This window comes from Melanerpes formicivorus, unplaced genomic scaffold (assembly GCF_026170545.1).
Source record: "Melanerpes formicivorus ecotype bairdi unplaced genomic scaffold, bMelFor1.0.p_v2 SCAF_4, whole genome shotgun sequence".
Taxonomy (NCBI): Eukaryota; Metazoa; Chordata; class Aves; order Piciformes; family Picidae; genus Melanerpes; species Melanerpes formicivorus.
In genome coordinates, this window is record NW_027142356.1 from 39,198,214 (window position 1) to 39,216,687 (window position 18,474).

Genomic DNA, 18,474 nt, shown 5'->3' on the forward strand with positions numbered 1-18,474 from the left:
AGTTGCAGTGTGACTGCCCTCCAAGAAAGGCTGAGCTGAGGGAGGCAGTTAGCACTGCAGAGACAAACTGCACTTCAAGTTGAGTGATGCACAAGGCTCACACTCCTCCCAAGGCCCTGCTCTCAGTCAGCACAGTGTCCCCCAAGTAAAAGTGGGGTGTTTTTCCTCAGAAGAACTGTCCAGAGAGCAGGATTTACCTGATACACACAGGGATGTCCTTGGGTGGAGCTCCCTTTGAGGGGGATCCCACTTCTGTTGTGCTTTGTGAGTGCAGAGCACAGCTTGCTTGGGGCAATTGTTTTGTCCAGAGGCTGTCTTCTTTCCTGCTCTTCACACTTCCTTTAGGCCAAGGGTGGTGTGGTGTGGGGCATTTGGCATCATAACATTTCTGTGCTCCTCCCATTCCTACAGATAACAATTTCATTAAAGCTGAGACAGGTGAAGTGCCATCAAGACAATCTTTCCTCACTGCAGCTGTGGTTTCCATCACTTTTGGCTTAGAGACAAGATAAGATGAAGTTGCCCATTTAGAACCCCAGTTGTCTAGAGCTTTGGTCTGCCTCCTTCCCACAGCATCTCCCAGGGCAGTGACACTGGGCTAAGCACAGTGTTGTCAGAGTGAAGGATTCCTGACAGAAAGCCCCTTCCAAACTAGCAGTAGTTAATGCAACTCATCCTTCCAGTGTATTCTGAGCTTGTGCTGGTGTGGTGGCTCTGCTCTGCTCTGCTCACAGCTTCACACTGATTGCAGTCATAGAACCATACAACCACAGAGTGCTCTGGCTTGGAAGAGACCTCCAAAGCTCATCCAGTCCAACCCCCCTGCACTCAGCAGGGCCATCCCCAGCTAGATCAGGTTGCCCAGAGCCCTGTCCAGCCTCACACTGAGTATCTCCAGGGATGGGGCCCCAACCACCTCCCTGGGCAACCTCTTCCAGTGTTCCACCACCCTCATAGTAAAGAACTTGTTCCTAACATCCAACCTAAATCTGCTCTGCTCTAGTTTGAAGCCATTGTGCCTCATCCTGTCCCTGCAGGCCTTTGCAAACAGTCTCTCTCCATCCTTCTTGTAGCCCCCTTCAGGTCCTGGCAGGCTGCTGTTAGGTCTCCCTGGAGCCTTCTCTTCTGCAGGCTGAACACCCCCAGCTCCCTCAGCCTGGCCTCACAGCAGAGCTGCTCCAGTCATGCAATATTTAGTCTAGGCACTCATGGGCAGGGTGAGTGGAACTTGGGACACCATCTGACACATGCTCAGTGGTTATGTGTGGGAGCACTGAGGAGTGAGAAGGTTCAGGAGAGGCCTTCTCAGACAGATCCACACTGTGGTTCCTTTTCAGCAGAGAAGCCAGGCCAGGGAATCATCAAATGATCCATCCTAAAAATCCAGACCAGCACCAAGCACAGATGGCAAGAGCTGCAATCCTAGGGAACACCAACCAGAAAGGGAGGTCTTTGCTCTTCTCCCTCCTCAAATACCTGCACTGTCAGCAGGGCAGGGGGCATCCAGGCTACTGTGAGGGCAAATCTCTCTCCTCCCCAGCTTGCAAATGGCAGTACCTGGTAATTCTGAGGTGCAGCAGATCAGTGGAGAGCACCACTCTGGCCTCTATTAAGAAGTTCCATTCTCCTCCGGAGCACAGTCAGGGACTGACTGGTGGGTCACTTCACATGTCTGGGATTGGGCTGTCACCCTGGGGAGTCTTCTCAATGCTCCAGTTAGATTATTTCCTCTTGACCAAACCATATTTGGGCCAAATGCATGGAGAATGGGCTTCTGGGAGCACAAATGCTTGCTTTGTTGGTGGATCCACAAGCACTACCAGCATCACAGGCTGCTTGACAGGCTCTTCCTCCAGGCTCAACCTTTTGTTCCTTCTCCAGCAGCAAACTCTCATTTGTGTTGGCACAAGCACTCATGGGGCTCAGGGCTTAAGCAGCTGGCAGAACTGACTTAAATTAGGACTAAGCTAATAAAAAGCCCCTCCTGCAACATTATTGGCTTGCTCCAAGTTCACAAGGAAAGCAGTTTGAGACATGGCAGACAGAGCAGCCAGTACAGCCTGTTTGAACTGAGCTACCCAGCAGGCACCTCCTGTGCTCTGCACAGCCCTCCCTCCATGCACCAGGCTCAGATGGGAAGCATGGGCAGCCAAGCCAGCAGCACAGTCCTGTGACCACTACTGGAGAGCTTGACTATGCTTCCAAGGGCAACCTAATGACAGTCAAGGTGGAGAAAAGCCAACAGCCTCAGCCCACCTCTGTGGCTAGGCTCCTGTAAGGAGAAGGCTGCTGGCCACAATGAACAGAGTGGCTGCCTCTGAAATCGCCTCTTGTGCACACCTCTGGGCACCACTTCCCTTCTGGGGTTTCCACTCCTCCTTGCCTATCTCCCCCCAGCTGGCTACTCCCCATGCAGCAGTGAGAACTGGGAAGTGCATTCTCTTGTGACACATTCCCTCCTTAAGAGGTTTGAGCTCTGCTGGAATGGAAACCTGCTTCACTCCACGTTCCAAAAAGCAGCAGGCAGGCACCTGAGCCCTGCAGGAACTGATGTAAACCAAGCAGCTCACCACAGCTAAAAGGTCTCTGCTCCTGCTCTCTTCCTGCAGGAGCAAGCGTTGTGGCATGACAACAGCGGGGCTGTCAGCACCTAGCAACAGACAATGGCCTATAAACCCAGACAGACCTAAAAGATAGATCCACACTCACTAAGTGTCTGCCTGAGAGCAGCCCACAATGTTTTAGCAGCACAGAGAGAGGACTGCTTTGGGAAAACACCAGGCAGACACCCAAGCAGTAGCTAGACAAACACCTTAGCTCCTCTGGTCCATAGGGATCTCAGACAGAAGTGTGGTTCATAACAAAATCTGGCCTGTAGGCAATTAACATTTCACACTGCAGCTCCTGCAGCCAGGGAAGGGAGAGCTGCTGAACCCATCGAGGGCTCTTGAGATGAAAGGAGGAGGGCAATATGTCACAGGCCAAATGATCAGGGTCATGACCTGTGACACAGCCACCTCCCTCACAAACTCCCATCCAAACACCACTGCCAAGTTCAAGCTCCTTGCATGAAGGATTCAGACAGGACAGCAAGAGCTTGATAGTGGCCCTTTAGAAAGAGAAATCTGTCTTGTAGCCAAGACACTGTGTCTGAGAGGCAGGTGAACACTTTGCTCATGCTGAGTGTAGGCATTGGGCAGGATGGCTGGTGGGAAGCAACCAGTAACTGCAGCAAACTGGGAGAGAAGCAGAGCCAGCAGGGCCAGGGAGGGGATTCTGCCCCTCTGCTCCACTCTGCTGAGACCACAGCTGGAGCTCTGGGTCCAGTTCTGGAGCCTTTGTGCCAGGAAGGATCTGGAGGTGCTGGAAGGTGTCCAGAGCAGGGCCAGGAGGATGAGCAGAGGGCTGGAGCTGCTCTGCTGTGAGGACAGACTGAGGGAGTTGGGGTTGTGCAGGCTGGAGAAGAGAAGGCTCCCAGGAGACCTAATTGTGGCCTTCCAGGATCTGAAGGAGGATACAGAAAGCTGGGGAGGGACTTTTGAGGGTGTCAGGGAGGGATAGGACTGGGAGGAGTTGGAGCAAAACTAGAAGTGGGGAGATTGAGATTGGATGTGAGGAAGAAGTTGATCCCCCAGGAGGGTGGTGAGAGCCTGGCACAGGTTGCCCAGGGAGGTGGTGGAAGCCTCATCCCTGGAGGTGTTTTCAGCCAGGCTGGATGTGGCTGTGAGCAACCTGCTGTGGTGTGAGGTGTCCCTGCCCATGGCAGGGGGTTGGAGCTGGCTGAGCCTTGAGGTCCCTTCCAGCCCTGACAATTCTGACTCCTCACTCACACTGGTAATTCTCTAGGTTCCCCTGTGTGGGGTTTAATTGTGGCCAGAAAGAGGGAAGGGATCAAAACCCCATGCTGGCCAAGCCTCCACTCCAGACTGACTTTGATGCTCCTAACAAATCCCATCCATAGACCCAGCTGGGACAAAGAGCATTCCCTGACTTGACAGGACTTCACCTGCACAGAAGAGGCCTTTAAAAGACCTCTGCATGCCAGCAGGCAGCTGGCTACATGCAGTACACACAGTCCTGCTGCCAAAACCATTTCCCAGGCAATTTTGCAAGAAGCTAGCAGCCCTCACACTTGTCCCAAGATTGACTCTGCAGGTTTGTCCTGGTCAAGGCCTCAGATGACGTTTAATGGATTTGTAACTCCGAGCACTCCTCCTCCCCCTCCTTCCCTCCCACCCCCTGAGAGCCAGTCCTCTCCTCAGCACTACCCCCTGCCTTTGTTTTGGCCTGCTGGCAGGGGATTTGCAGCCACTTTGTTCCCAGAGTGGGGATGATGGTGATGATTTAGAACAGCCACTTTTAAGCCTTGCTAAGGCTGACAGCAGAGTAGCAGTATTAGCTTCAAAGTTTCAAACATCATGAGGAGGGCCAGGAGGATGAGCAGAGGGCTGGAGCACCTCTCCTGTGAGCACAGACTGAAGGAGTTGGGGCTGTGCAGTCTGGAGAGGAGAAGGCTCCCAGGTGACCTCAGTGTGGCCTTCCAGGATCTGCAGGGGGCTACAGGAAGGCTGGGGAGGGACTGCTCAGGATCTCAGGCAGTGATAGGACTAGGGGGAATGGAATGAAGCTGGAGGTGGGGAGATTCAGGCTGGAGGGGAGGAGGAAGTTCTTCCCCATGAGAGTGGTGAAGCCCTGGAATGGGTTGTCCAGGGAGGTGGTTGGGGCCCTGTACCTGGAGGTGTTTAAGCCCAGGCTGGCTGAGGCTCTGGCCAGGCTGATCTAGTGTGGGGTGTCCCTGCCCATGGCAGGGGGGTTGGGACTGGCTGATCCTTGTGGTCCCTTCCCACCCTGCCTGATACTGTGGTACTCCCCTGTTTGCAAAGGAACTTGGTAAAGAGACACTTGAAAGGGGTGAGCTTTGTGGCATTTACTGCTGCAGCTCATGCCCAGCCTCAGGTCTGGTTCTCTGCAGGCCTTCCCAAGAGAAGTCAGAAAAGTAGCTGTGACTCTGTTACTGCCTGATAGGAACTCACCTCTCCTGCACCTCCCAGCAGGAAAACAGCAGAGCTTGGAGAGGAATGAGAAGGAAGCAAATGGGAACGTGAGCATCTCAGCTAGCTCAGTGCTTGCAAAGGCAAACCTTAACCGACCAGAGCCTCCCCCTGTACAGATGCAGGGATGTCTGTGCCTGAGGAAGCATCCCTTAGGAATTGTGACAGCTCCTGAGTGGTTAGAAGGGCAGAATCAGAGACCAGTGCATGTGTGCCTTTGGGTGTGCATCCTCCTGCAGGCCTGGGGAGCTGCTTGCAGTTTCAATCACAACATGAGGATTACAGCTGCCCTTGTGCCCCCCAGGGGATGGCCCCTCTTAAAGAGCCCCTGGAAGTCAAATGTACTTGTCAAGTGTCCATCAGAAAAGAAAAACGGGGGGGGGGGGGGGAGTGGATTGAGAACTGATGAACAAGGTGGCAGTGGAAAGTTGAGATAATGAGAGGCAAAGTCATGGGGACAGATAATTGTGTTTCCAGCTCAGAAGCTGCAGTCCAGCACGGGAACTGTGTAAGCACAAACGGGGGAAGGTCTGGGGGCTCCCCAGCCTCCTCACAGACAAAATGCTGCAAGCCAAGATGAGGCTGCTGATCCCATGGCTTTGTTCCCCGGACTCTGCAGCGCTGCCACCCCAGGAACAACGGGTTTGGTGGACACTGGCAAATACATAGCTTTGAGTGACACACCTGCAACCCAGAGGGGATGCTTAGCAGGCAGGAGCCGTGCAGGGACGCAGCATCTTACCAGGACAAGCTGTAATGACCACAAGCATCTCAAAGCAGGAAGTTTCCTATGGTTGGCCCAAAACAGTTTCAGAGCAAGCTTTACCTGTCTGTGACCTCACCATCTTTAAAGAACGTGCTTTCATCTGCTCAGTGCATGTGTCCGGGGGGAGCCCACCTGCCCAGGCTGTCAGGTGTGGCATTATCTACCCCCTAGTTGCAAACGGGAAGCTGAGCTCCGTATCTAGGTGCTAGAGGAAGCCCAGCATGGACCACACCCCCAGCACGCTGCTGTCTGGCTGTGCATGTGTTCCCTGCAGCGGGATGTGCCTTTCTGGCACCGCGGACAGAGTTAACTTCGCGTGTCAGCGCACAAGGGCACTGCCTCCAGTAACAACAGCAGGCAGCCCCAAACTTCGCCCTGCGCCTCTGCGGCCGCATGGCTCGCACGCAGCCCCGGCTGTCGTATGCCGCCACGGGCATGTCAGGTAGAGGTAGAGGAGAAAGTTCGGTGCCGAATCTGCACAGCTGCGGCTACTACGAAGGTTTCGGACCTCTCCATTTCGGCGGTCCCGATTTGCGCGAGTGGCGCCTGAACCTCAGCATCTCGAGTGAGATGGGAGTGACAGCCGGAGCTGGCCGCGGCGCGGTCAGGAGGTCAGCGCCCGTGTGACACGGCCGCGGCGTGGCCGGACGGGACGGGACTGGGCGGCGGGCGCAGCGCCGAGCGCATCCCTGCTGCCCGGTCCCCGCGCACGGAGGCCCCAGGGCAGCGCGGATCGTGCGCACGCCCGGGCCGGCGGGGCGGCCTCCGGCAGTGGCCGGCAGCAGCGGAGGGCGGGCGGGCGCCACTTTAGGCGAGATGCAGCCGAGGTCCAAAGCACCGTCCGAGCGGGGTCGGCCCGGGAAGCGGCGGGGCGTTCGTTGCCCTCCGCCGCCGGGATGCTGCCGCGGCTTCCCGCCGGCGCGGAGCCAGAGGGAGGAACGGGACGCGGCGCGGCGGGCAGGCCCCCTCCGTCCGCTTCTCTCCCCACCCAGCCCCGCTCCTTCCCCCGCCGCCGAGCCCGGGCCCTCTCGGCTACACGTGCCGGCCGTGGGCAACCGCCGCGGAGCGGCCGGTGTCACACAGGGTCCCCCTCCAGCCCGGTCCCGACCCCCCTGCCCGCCCCACCGCCCCCTTACCTGTGCTGCAGCCCCACCAGCCCCAGCGTGATCACATGGGGCACGTCCAGCTCCGTGGGCCACACGCCGGAGGCGATGCAGCCGAACACGCCGCACTCCTCCCGGATGCCCAACTCCTCCAGCTCCATGGCGCGGGCAGCACGTGGCGGCGGCGGGCGGCGCGGCCCCGCTGCTGGTGGCGGCGCGGCCCCGCTGCTGGTGCCGGCGCTGGTGGCGGCGCTGGTGGCGGCGGTCCCGCTCGCGGCCTCGCTGTGGCGACTCCCGCGCCCTGCCGCCGCCGCTCAGCCAACAGCGCCGCGCCGCGCGGAGCCGCCGGTAGCCTGCCGCCGCGGCCTCCCTCATTTACATACGACGGGGACGCCCCCGCTCCCCTCGCCGCCGCCTCGCCCGGAAGCGCCCCGCCCCCGGCCCCGCTGCCAGCCCGGCTCGCGACCCCGGAGCCGCTGTCCCCGCGGGGGTGCAACCGGGCGAAGGGGTCGGGCGGGGGGTGGTGTTTGCCCGCGGGGTGAGGGGAGCCGGGGGCCGGGCGCGGCGCGGCGTCGGCATTGGCCGGGAAGCGGGGCCGGGGCTGTGTTTGCGCGGGGCGAGAGGGGGCGGCGGCCGGGGCTGGCGCGGGGGGCTCGGCGGGGCGGAGAGGGGCGCGGGCCGGCCCCGCGGCGGTGGGCGGTGATTGGCGGGCGCCGCCGCTGCCCCGCCTGCCCGCCCCTTCCGCCAGCCCCTTCTTACCCCGCCGGCGGGGCCCTGGGGCGTGTGCTCAGTCTCTCTTCTGTGCCCTAGGTGCCTGCGCCCGCCGCCGCCATGGCCCCCGCAGCGTCAGGTAATGCCCGCACCCACCGGGGCGAGCCGCGATCCCGGGGCGCTGGGGGCAGTGGGTAACGGTGGGGGGGACCGGCCGAGGGGCGCCGCTGCTCGCTCAGGCTCTGCGAGCGAACTTTTCCTCCGAAAAGTTTTGATTCCTTCTAAAAGTGTCTTTATTTGCGCGGGTGGCAGCGCCCCAGCCCGAGGGGAGCAGGAGCGGCGCCAGGGGACCGGGGAACGCCTGCAGCCGGAGCTTCAAGCCTGAGCCGGCCCGGGCGGAGGATGCTCCGCGGGGCCGCGCCGTGTGGCTTCCTGGGCTAAATAAACCCCACTGAAGTGGGGAGCGGCGGCTCCCGGGCCCCCGCGGCCCTCGTGGCGCGGGCAGGCGGCGGAGCTGCGGGCGGCCGCCTCGGCGCTGGCTGCGAGGGGGGCGCCTGGGGGCGCTGGCTGCGAGGGGGGCGCCTGGGGGCGCTGCCCGGGGCCCTGCCGCGGGGCTCTCGCCCGCTGCGCATCGCCGCCCCGGGGATTGCCGCAGGCCGCTGGGCACGCAGCTGCCGAAGCAGGCGAAACCCGCGGGGCTGGAACTTGGTGAACAAGCTCCTCTAAATGGCTTCGGTCAAAACTTTTTATCCCCTCTGCTTTAGACATGAAACTGGGTAAAAAAGTTAACGAAGGTAAAACGAAGGAAGTGTACGAGCTGCCAGATATGCCGGGATGCGTTCTCATGCAATCGAAGGACCAAATCACAGCGGGAAACGCGGCCAGGAAGGACCGAATGGAGGGCAAGGCTGCCATTTCCAACACAACCACCAGCTGCGTGTTTCAGCTGCTCCAGGAAGCTGGTAAGTGTTGCCCAGGGAGAGCACGTACCCGGGTAGCAGAGCCTCCCACAGACCAGCACTGCCTGTGGCTCTTGGTGTGTCCTGCCCTGAGTGGGTCTGTTGTCTCTTCTGTTAGTTTTCACAGAACTGTCAGGGCTGGAAGAGACCTCAAGGCTCAGCCAGCTCCAACCCCCTGCCATGGGCAGGGACACCTCACACCACAGCAGGTTGCTCACAGCCACCTCCAGCCTGGCTGCAAACACCTCCAGGCAGGAGGCTGCCACCACCTCCCTGGGCAACCTGTGCCAGGCTCTCACCACCCTCCTGGGGAACAACTTCTTCCTCACAGCCAATCTCAATCTCCCCATTTCTAGTTTTGCTCCATCCCCCCCAGTCCTATCCCTCCCTGACACCCTCAAAAGTCCCTCCCCAGCTTTCTTGCAGCCCCCTGCAGATCCTGGAAGGCCACAATGAGGTCTCCTGGGAGCCTTCTCCTCTCCAGACTGCACAACCCCAACTCCCTCAGTCTGTCCTCACAGCAGAGCAGCTCCAGCCCTCTGCTCATCCTCCTGGCCCTGCTCTGGACACCTTCCAGCACCTCCAGACCCCACCTGTAACAGAGGCTCCAGTTACCCTCTGGTACTACAGAGCTGGGTGAGAGACTTACTGGTTTGGAACAGCAAGTCTGCCACTGTTTAACTCTGCTTGTTTGAGCACACCTCCAGATCTTCCCCCTGCTTCCATCAGTTCTTCCCTACCCCCAGGCCCCCTTGCCTGTAATACCCGGCTGGAGGCAGGCTGCCTTACTGCATCTGCCTGCAGAGACGCTGCTGCCAGCCAGTGCCACTAGCAGGCAGCCTCTGAGATGTGTCACGTTCCTGTGTGGAGGTTAGAGGACAAAACCAGAGTATCTGTTTACACAGTTTTTTCCCCCTTTTTCCCCTCCCAACTGCCTGTGTTAACATAAAGTCTGTTTGCTTTGTAGTGCTTACATTGGTCAGTGCTGAAAGCATCAGGGACTTAGTGCTTGCTTCCAAAGGTTCAAAATGTTTCTCATGCTAGAAGCCAGCTTTCACAGAGTGCATCAACTTACTTCAGTCACTCAAGTGAGTTTTGCACCACACTTCCAGGGATGGAGCTTTGAGGCAGCATCTCTAAAGTGCTTCTGACTGGGAAGTGATCAAGCTGCAAAGAGGATTTGTGCTGCTGAGCTTCCAGCCTGAGCCTGCAGACAGCACCGCAACAGGCACTGCTGAGCGTGCTGAAGACCACTGCCAGCTGTGGGCTCAGATCCACACACAGACTGCTTTGGGGACTGGCTGAGTCAGTGTGATAGTTCTCATCTGTTAGGAGGTGCAGGGATAGTGCTCAGCCAGTCAGAGTGCATTCCTGGTGTGCTGCATGGATGGGGGAGAGCAGGATGCAGAGGTGCCCCTGCCTGTGCTGGCAGCAGTTGAGCTAACAGGCAAGGTACTTAACACCCTGCAGGCAGCAACTTCAGGCAGGAAGCAGCCTCTCAGAAATCCTTACCTGGCAGTGGCTCCAGGTGCTGTGGAAAAGTACTCCAGCTCCAGCTGGGCTGTGCACCCCAGAGGGGCTGAGGCCTGCTGCTCTGGCTGCCCTGCAGATAGTGCCTTATCGCGGGGGCAGCTTGTTTGCTTTGCGCAACCCCTCGGGGCCTGCGCGGCCGCAGGAGATCATTTACGAAGGGCCAGTAAAGTTCCCGGCCCTTGTACAGCAGAGCTCATCTCAGCCCTTCAGGAGCACACACCTGCACTGATAAAGAGCAGGGGTAAAGCTGGCAGGGGCCTTAGTGCTTGGATTTAGAAGTGACTTCACGTGCAGCTGAGTATTTGAATGGCTCTGCCCTTGAGGGCAGTGCAACAGGATGGGAGGGCTCTGTGATACTGCATATAAAGACTTCAGTTCTGCTTGTGTGGCTCTGGAAGTGGAGTGGAACAGAGCTGTGTCTTGGTTTGATTGCCTGGAGCTCCTTTGTCTCCTGCTTCTGGCAGATGCCAGCTGGCCCTGGCAGTTGTCTTGCCCTGGGGAGAGAAGGGATCTCCTTGAGTGGCATTGGGAAGAGCCACATCTCACTGCTGCCTGCCTGTGCATGGTGGCTGTCCCTGTTTAAGAGGGGCTCACTTGACAATTGTCTTGCTGGAGCAGGTCTGTGTGTGTGCTTCGGAGTCTCAGGGGTTTGTTAGGCACAAACCACTAAGATCCAGTGCCCTAATAAAGGTTAGTTTGTAATGCAGGGAGGATTGAGCCATCCTCTTCCCCACCTCAGGCTCCCTGGCTGACACAGGAGAGTCTGCCATGCTCCCTGACTCCTTTGAAAGCCTCCAGTTACTCTCCCACGTGGAACAGAGCCTCCACCAAAGAGCATGATTTGGGTACTTGGTTGCTGCTGACTTCTGCTTAAGCAAACCATTGTGTGGGGTAGAGTTAGGCATTTTAAAAGCTTTGGGGATGAAATGCTTTGCAAGAGGAGGATTTGTGAGCTACAAGTAAGCAGCTGGCAAAACTAGTGGCTTGTACAAGAGAGCTGCATTGATTGACTTGTGCAGGGCCAGAGGGGCTTGCAAATACCCTGAAGAGACTTCAGTGCACCCCTTGAGATCAGACAAGAGCAAGATTCAGTTGCACTTGAAGATGTTTGTGGCTCTTGTTTCACCTGAGCAACCTGATCTAGGCAAAAGATTGGACTGGATGACCCTGGGAGGCCCCTTCTGCTCCACAGCATTCTGTGATTCCATGAAGGGCATGGGGTGTGCCTGGCAGTGGAGCTGAGCTGCCCCCCTTCTGTTTCAGGGATCAAGACAGCCTTTGTCAGGAAGCAGAGTGACACAGCGTTCATAGCAGCCCACTGCGAGATGATCCCCATCGAGTGGGTGTGCAGGAGAATTGCCACTGGCTCCTTCCTCAAGAGGAACCCTGGGGTGAAGGAAGGGTACAGATTCTACCCACCCAAAGTTGAGATGTTTTTCAAGGTGAGTTTCCTACCCTGGGATGTTAAATGGTTCTTGGAGACCTGGCACTCTGTCTGTCCTCCTTGAGAAGGCTGACAGGAGGGCTAGGGGCTGAGCTGCTGGTGTTGGTGGCATGGCTGTCCTTGGGCTCTGCTCAGACCTCACCTCCAGTCCTGCCTCCAGCTCTGCTGTCCCCAGCAGAGGGAGTGTGCAGCCCCTCTCATCCCATCACTACCAGCTCTTGTACAAAGTCCCTTTCCAGCTGCCCTGTGGGCCCCCCAGGTGCTGGCAGGCTGCTCTGAGCTCTGCCCAGAGCCCCAGGACTTAGAACTAAGAAATCACAACTAGCCTTTCTCTCACACTTGTGGTTATGCTATCCAAGAACCCAAGCTTGCTGTGGTTAACTCTCTAGTGCTCACAGCCTGCCCAGTGTGATGCACAGCATCCAAGTGACACAACCCCTGTGGAATCCTGGGGGAGGAATGGGAAAAGAGGGGCAGCAGGATGGCAGGGCAGTGCCTCCTCCCAGAGCCAGCTAGGGACCACCATCTCCTCTGTCATGTGCAAACAGCTTCCAGTGATGTCTCTTGCTGCTCTTGCTAGGATGATGCCAATAACGACCCCCAGTGGTCTGAGGAGCAGATCATTGAGGCCAAGTTCTGCTTTGCTGGCCTCACTATTGGGCAGACCGAGGTGGACATCATGTCTCGCTCCACTCAAGCTATCTTTGAGATCCTGGAGAAAGCCTGGCAGCCCCAGAACTGCACCCTGGTGGACCTGAAGGTACAGGAGTCTGGCTTCTGCTGCTTCTGCCAGGAAGGGCACTGCTGTGCAGCTCCTGCAGCAGGACTCTTCTGTCTCTCTAGATCGAGTTTGGTGTCAATGTGCTGACCAAAGAAATTGTCCTGGCTGATGTTATTGATAATGATTCCTGGAGGCTGTGGCCAGCAGGAGACAGAAGCCAGCAGAAGGACAAACAGGTAGGGGTTGAAGCTTTACCTTCCAAGACAGTTAGGAAGGAGAATGAGGGGGCAAGTAAACCCCACAGTTAAACACCTGCTTTTGAGTGGCTTGTTCTAGGCAGCCTGCTCTTGGGGGGGTAGCTCATAGGGTACCTCATGTCCAGCCCTCCTCTCATTCAAGAGTGGATTCCCTGGTGGCTAAGGCCCTTCGTGTGGCAGCTGGACATGAGCTGTAATGTAGGTTGGTTACACCCCCTGAGATGGTCTCCATTCAGTTCCTTGCCTGTGGAGCTGCTGGGGAGGGCACAGATGTCTCAGGGGGGCTCCTCAGCAGGTGTGGTGGCCACAGGAGTGCTCTGTGTGCCCAGCACTGACCTCAGGCTGCCTTGGTTCTCTCCTCCTCTCTCCAGTCCTACCGGGACCTGAAAGAAGTGACCCCTGAAGCTCTGCAGATGGTCAAGAGGAACTTTGAGTGGGTTGCAGAGAGAGTGGAGGTACCTGGCTTTGTGGACACCCTCCCTGGGCTCCAGGAGCTGCAGCTCTGCAGGCCTGCTGACTGCTCTCCTTTCCCTTCTCCCCTCGGCTCTTTTGCCTAGATGCTTCTGAAAACCAAGAGCCAAGGCAGGGTGGTGGTGCTGATGGGATCCCCCTCTGACATCACTCACTGTGAGAAGATCAGGAAGGCCTGTGCCACCTTTGGGCTCCCCTGTGAGCTCAGGGTCACCTCTGCTCACAAGGGGCCAGACGAGACCCTGAGGATCAAAGCGGAGTACGAAGGTAAGTGCCGAGGAGCTGCAGGGGCAGTGGCTCAGCCCAGGGCAGGAGTCAGTCCCTGGGGGGGTTGCAGCTCTTGTGAACCACAGCACCAAGCTGCCCCCATGCTGCTCCCTGCACACTGATGTGTTGGAGTGCACTCTGCCATCAACCATTGCCCTGCTGCCCAGCCCCAACTTCCAGCACTCTGAAGTCTAACCTCTGCTCTTCTCCCACTGCCAGAGCTGCTTTGCCCAAGCCTTGGTCATGCCAGTGTGTGTGTTGCAGCATCTGGCTGGTGCTGCTGGCCCTTCTGGGACCAGGGGCAGTGAGAAGAGTGTTCAGAGCCAGCTAGGGGAGCTGTTATTGACAGGGCAGATGTTGCTGCCACCATCTTTTCCATGGAAAGAGTCTTGCTGCTGTTTTGGGTGCCAGGGGGAAGATTTCACTGATCTTTACCAAGAAAACTTGGCAGCTTTGGTAGCCTAGCAGAGGAGAGAGCAGAACTGTTTCTTGTGGGAGTATACCTGCAGCTCATGCTCCAGGGGTGAGGAGCACAGCTGAGGAGCACAGCTGTGTGAGAGTTAAGAGCACCTGAAGATGCCAGGGGCTTAGGGGCTGTGTTCTCTACAAAGCCAAGCAGCAGCATCTCCTCCCATACTGAGACTTCCCCTCAGGGCTGTGCTGGCTTCAGCTGTGGTGAGCAGCAGCTGGGATTTAGGCTGCAAGGATTAGAAGATCTTCCTGTAAAGGGAGAAGTTAGAAAGCTGCAGTGATGTAAAATAGCTGCCAGTGGAACTGAGGGCTTGGGTGAAGCTCTCAAGGGCAAGCAATTGATGTCTGAATGTCTTCCTCCCCAGGAGATGGAATCCCAACAGTGTTCGTGGCAGTAGCTGGCAGAAGCAATGGCCTGGGGCCAGTCATGTCTGGTAACACTGCTTACCCAGTGGTCAACTGTCCTCCCCTCTCAGCTGACTGGGGCACTCAGGATGTGTGGTCCTCCCTCAGACTCCCCAGTGGTAAGATGGATTTCCACTTCAGCTCTTGTCGTGGTCTGCTGTACAGGGCTCTGCAGGGCCAAGCACTGGGGAGGCAGCTGGGGCAGTCCTGAGCAAGCTCTGGGAGTACCTCCCATGGCCTTGGGGCCCCAAGGGATGGAGCAGGGATTGTGCAGCAGTAGGCCTTAGGAAAATGAGCTTGTCCTTGCTAAACTCCCACTTGGAAACTGGGATTGCTGTGCATGGAGACTGAAGTGGAACTTCACTTGGAGCTGCATTTTCCTTGGGATCAAAGACTGGAATGGAATTGTTCTCCACAGGAGTAGGAAAGAGCTTAACTCTGCTGCTTCAGTGCACTGCTGAGCTTTAGCTCAAAGGGATGCTGGGCCAGCAGGAGGCCCAGAGGTCTGTGTGGGGAGAGCCAGTGGTAGGCTGGCTTTGGGTGTAAGGTGGCCTGAAGCAGTGGCACCTCCGTGGCTGCAGCAGGCTGACACAGACACTGGCTCTGAGGAGCACTTGGTGGTTGGCTGTCGAATAGCTTCGCTAAGGGACACTCTCTCCTCTCCCTGCAGGTCTTGGCTGCCCTACCACTCTGTCACCTGAAGGAGCTGCCCAGTTTGCTGCCCAGATCTTTGGGTTGAACAACCATCTGGTGTGGGCCAAGCTGCGAGCAAGCCTGCTGAACAGCTGGGTCTCCTTGAAGCAGGCTGACAAGAAGCTGCGGGAGTGCAGCCTGTAGGTGGTGCTGAGCAGCAGCTCTGCACACTCACTGCTGTTAGGGTTTGCCTTGGGATGAGCTCCCAAGTCCTGCCTCCTCCCTTCCAGAAGAAGGCCTTGTTGGAGCAGCAGGTGAAGCCTGTGTTCTCCTCCTTCCCTCCTCTGTTAGTGCAACTGCTCAGTGCAAGGTGGGGAAGGGGCAGTGTAGGCATCTCCTGCTGCTCTGCTTTCCTGGCATAGCCAGAGCACCTCCAGAGAATGATTTGGTGCAGCCTCAATAGAACCCAACTAGTCTGCCCTCTGCTGTAGCTGTGATGTTCTTCCATGGTCCTCATGTGTGTCCTGAGCCTTCCTCACTGCTGCAGTGCTGGCAGAAGCCAGTGCTGCTGCTGTGCTGCTTGCAGTGCTGCCTGCTTTGCTTGGCACGAGCCTGGCACCCTGGGAAGAGGGGCTGGAAAGATGGTTGGGGCCTGCAATCAATGCCTGCCTTCTTTCTGGGGCAAGGGTCTGCAGAGATGGTTGGGTGCTGGGTGGAAGTGTGTGCATACCTGCTGGGAGGGGGAGGGACAGCTGCCACCACCTCTCTTCTTCATGCCTGTTTGCTGTGCCTCCTGCCTGGCCCAGTCTCTGCCCTGGGCAGCTCTCTGCCCTCAGTAGTTCTAAAGGGTCTGTGTGCTGCTGTCAGCCTCTCCTCCTGCTCTTCCCTGGCTGGAGCCAGGAGCTGTCTGTGTTTCTTCACTCTTTCTAGGGAAGCTGGACTGAAGGAGGGAATTAACAGTAAAGCAAGCAGGTGCTGGAGGGCAGTGTAAGCATGAGTCTCTTGTCCCCCCTCTGAGCAGCTACCATCCAGACAGAGCTGCCCTTGCTCAATGGATGTAGCACTGATGCTTTTACAAGTACAAATAAACTGTGGACTTACTCAAAGCTGCTGCCTGGAGCCTGGAGTGCACTCCCTGGAGCCAGCAGCTGGCCCATGTCACCTCACAGGCTCCTGGAGGTGCCTGGGGAAAAGCTTATGCACCAAAACCTGCATGCAGGGGGCTTGGAGGGGTGGGGGTGGAAGGCACCTCTGAAGGTCACCCAGCCCCTGCAGGCAGCAGGCACCTCCTCCCCTGGAGCAGGATACTCAGAGCCCTGTTGAGCCTGAGCTGGAGCAGCTTCAGGGATGGGGCTTCAGTTCCTTTTCTGGGCAGCCTCTTGCAGTGTCCCAGCACCCTCGTGGTGCAGCTGTTCCTCACATCCAATCTGCCTTTCTCTCTTTTCATCCCATTGCCTCTCACCCTCTCACCCTAGCTGACAGCCTCCTGGAGCATGCTCTGCTCCTTGAGCAAGTGCTGCCCTGTCACAGGAGGCTGTGCTCTGCCTTAGGAGTGTGGGGCAGGCCAGGCTCACCCCTGGGTGTGAGTACCTGCTGCCTTTCTCCCTCACAGGAGGGGCCCACAGCTGCTGCCCAGCTGCACTGGAGAGCTCTCAGCAGTGCTCTCCTTGAGAGTGAAGTGCAGGCATGTCAGAAATGGTCCAAGCTGACACTGAAGGACAATGACAAGGACTCTGCCCCCAGGCCTGAGAGGGGTGGTGTGTTAGTGACTTTCCAGTGCAGAGCAGCAGGGGCTGGTGCTGACAGAGGGAGACACTGCTGGGTGGCTCAAAGTGCCCATGGGAAGCACTGACTTAGGAGAAGGTCCTCAAGGCAGTGTGGGGTTTCAGCAAGCAGGCTCCTGAGGTGTGCAGGGGAGTGTTAGCTAGGAGCCACCTCCTAGCCTGAGTGGTGGTAACCTCAGCCAGCAGAGAAATGGAGCCACAGCAGCTGCTTGGGGGTGAGGAACTGGGCACCAGCAGCCTGCAGCTCAGCTCTGTAGCTGTGCATAACCCAGGGGCAGTTACACAAGAGCTGGAGGTGGCATTTGCCCCCCTGCTCCGTGCCCAGCACTGGGTGTTAGCTCTGATGGGTGATCAGCCTGAGAGGCTTATTGTCACCTGGCTGGCCTGGGGAGACAGGCAGCTGCCACCAGCCCTTCCTGTCTCCTCTTCCCCTGCAGCTGGGCTCTGGTGCTGGCTGCAGCCAGTGCTCCCCCATGGAATCAAGGCTGAAGGTTAGACCTGGGCTCTGCTGAGCTGTCTCCAGTTGGTTTTCTCAGGTTCCTTGCCCCCTGCCTGTGCTGCCTCCACAGTGCCAGCTTGGGCTGGGCAGGAGCATGCCAAGTGCTTCAGTTGCCATGGAGATGGTCTCTCTCCAGCTTCTGCATGGTGTGGGCTCTGGGGCTTTTGTGTGCAGGGAAGCAAACCCTTGCCTGGACCTCCCAAAGAAGTGCTGGGAGCCAGCAGCTGGCAGTGACAGTGCTGCTGGGGGCAGCAGACAGCTGTGGAGCCTGCCCTGTCTGCATCCACTTCCTGTGGGTGACCCAAAGGCCAAAGCTGGTTGGTGGCTCAGCGTTGTGGAGCCCCTCCAGCTCCTGCTACAGAACAAGAACACCTGCCCTTGGTTCAGCACCCAGCCTTCAGGCAGCAACCTGAGAGTTTCTCCAGCCAGCAGCTGCTCAGAGCACAGAGCCTGCTTTTGCTCCAGCTGCAACAACTCTCCCCCCAGACTCTATGAGGTGCTTTTACCACACACACTTCAGAGGGGTTATGGAAAGCCAGGTCCTTGTTTTCAGGAGTTAGAACAGCAGGCATGAAAGCCTGGCTAAGGACCTGCTGTGGACCCTGGGCCCCTGGCTCAGGTCATGGCCTCATTAGCAGTGGCCTGCTTACCAGCAACGGTGATCAGCTGGCAGCAAGGAGCTGCTGAGGCTTTGCAGGGGGAGGGGCTGAGGGCAGGACCCCTTTGACACCCCCCACTGCCTCAGGGGAGTGGTACCTGCTGTTCAGCCCCTAGAGCATCACTTCATGCCCCACAGAAGAGCCAAGCCCAGCAAAACACTCTGTGAGAACCAGGGGAATCCAGGCCTGGCTCCCACTCCTCTGGCCTCCACCCACAGCTCCAGGGCCAAAGCACCTGCTCAGGACCCTGCAGGTTCCACATCCTCTGACTGGGGAGAGGAGCTAAGAGTGAAGGGGGGGCCTAGGGGAGGATGTGCTCTAGACTGTCTGGGGGTGGCATGGTTTGAATGAGTCATTGCTAGCCAGCCAGTGGAAAGTGATGACTGTTCCCTCACTGGAGCAGCCACTGGAACCTTCTCCCAGCCCCAGGGCTCTCATTGGCACTGCAGCTTGTGCAACAGCAGCAGGAGGCTGGAGCCTCATCCTAGAGTGGGAGGTGCCTGTTGCACTGGCCTTGGGTCACACTGCCAGGTGAATAAGGCAGCTCTAGAGCACACTTCCAAAAGCTCTCCCATGGCTGAGGCCAGCCCCATCAAGGCTTGTCTCAAGGCATGTGCAAGAGGAGAACTTTCTCACAGTGTCCATTTGAAAACCAGAGCTGGGCTGCTGTGCAGGGAGCTGAGACTACCTGAACTTGCACTCAAAACTCAGGGGCATGTATAGAGCCACCCTGAAGCCAC

General features: G+C 57.8%; 2 protein-coding genes across 5 annotated transcripts in view; one reads left to right on the top strand and one right to left on the bottom strand.

The window, feature by feature from the left end:
* The window catches only part of PPAT (phosphoribosyl pyrophosphate amidotransferase), a 48,977-nt gene extending 41,726 nt beyond the window's left edge, over positions 1–7,251 (bottom strand). The window contains exon 1 of the mRNA XM_068137741.1: positions 6,954–7,251. Within this exon, the coding sequence (XP_067993842.1) occupies positions 6,954–7,081 (128 nt within the window). The 5' untranslated portion in view covers positions 7,082–7,251. The remainder of the gene's footprint in view (positions 1–6,953) is intronic.
* The window catches only part of PAICS (phosphoribosylaminoimidazole carboxylase and phosphoribosylaminoimidazolesuccinocarboxamide synthase), a 38,146-nt gene extending 22,248 nt beyond the window's left edge, over positions 1–15,898 (top strand). For 3 of the 4 annotated variants that reach the window (XM_068137735.1, XM_068137736.1, XM_068137737.1), the window contains 9 exons: positions 7,731–7,770; positions 8,396–8,593; positions 11,387–11,565; positions 12,148–12,327; positions 12,411–12,524; positions 12,917–13,000; positions 13,103–13,283; positions 14,120–14,278; positions 14,830–15,898. In XM_068137735.1, coding sequence (XP_067993836.1) covers positions 7,731–7,770; positions 8,396–8,593; positions 11,387–11,565; positions 12,148–12,327; positions 12,411–12,524; positions 12,917–13,000; positions 13,103–13,283; positions 14,120–14,278; positions 14,830–14,996 — 1,302 coding nt within the window. In that variant the 3' untranslated portion in view covers positions 14,997–15,898. Of the gene's footprint in view, positions 1–7,394; positions 7,459–7,730; positions 7,771–8,395; positions 8,594–11,386; positions 11,566–12,147; positions 12,328–12,410; positions 12,525–12,916; positions 13,001–13,102; positions 13,284–14,119; positions 14,279–14,829 lie in introns of those variants that run through there. The other variant, XM_068137738.1, reaches the window with a different exon arrangement.
* Positions 15,899–18,474: the final 2,576 nt, after the last annotated feature.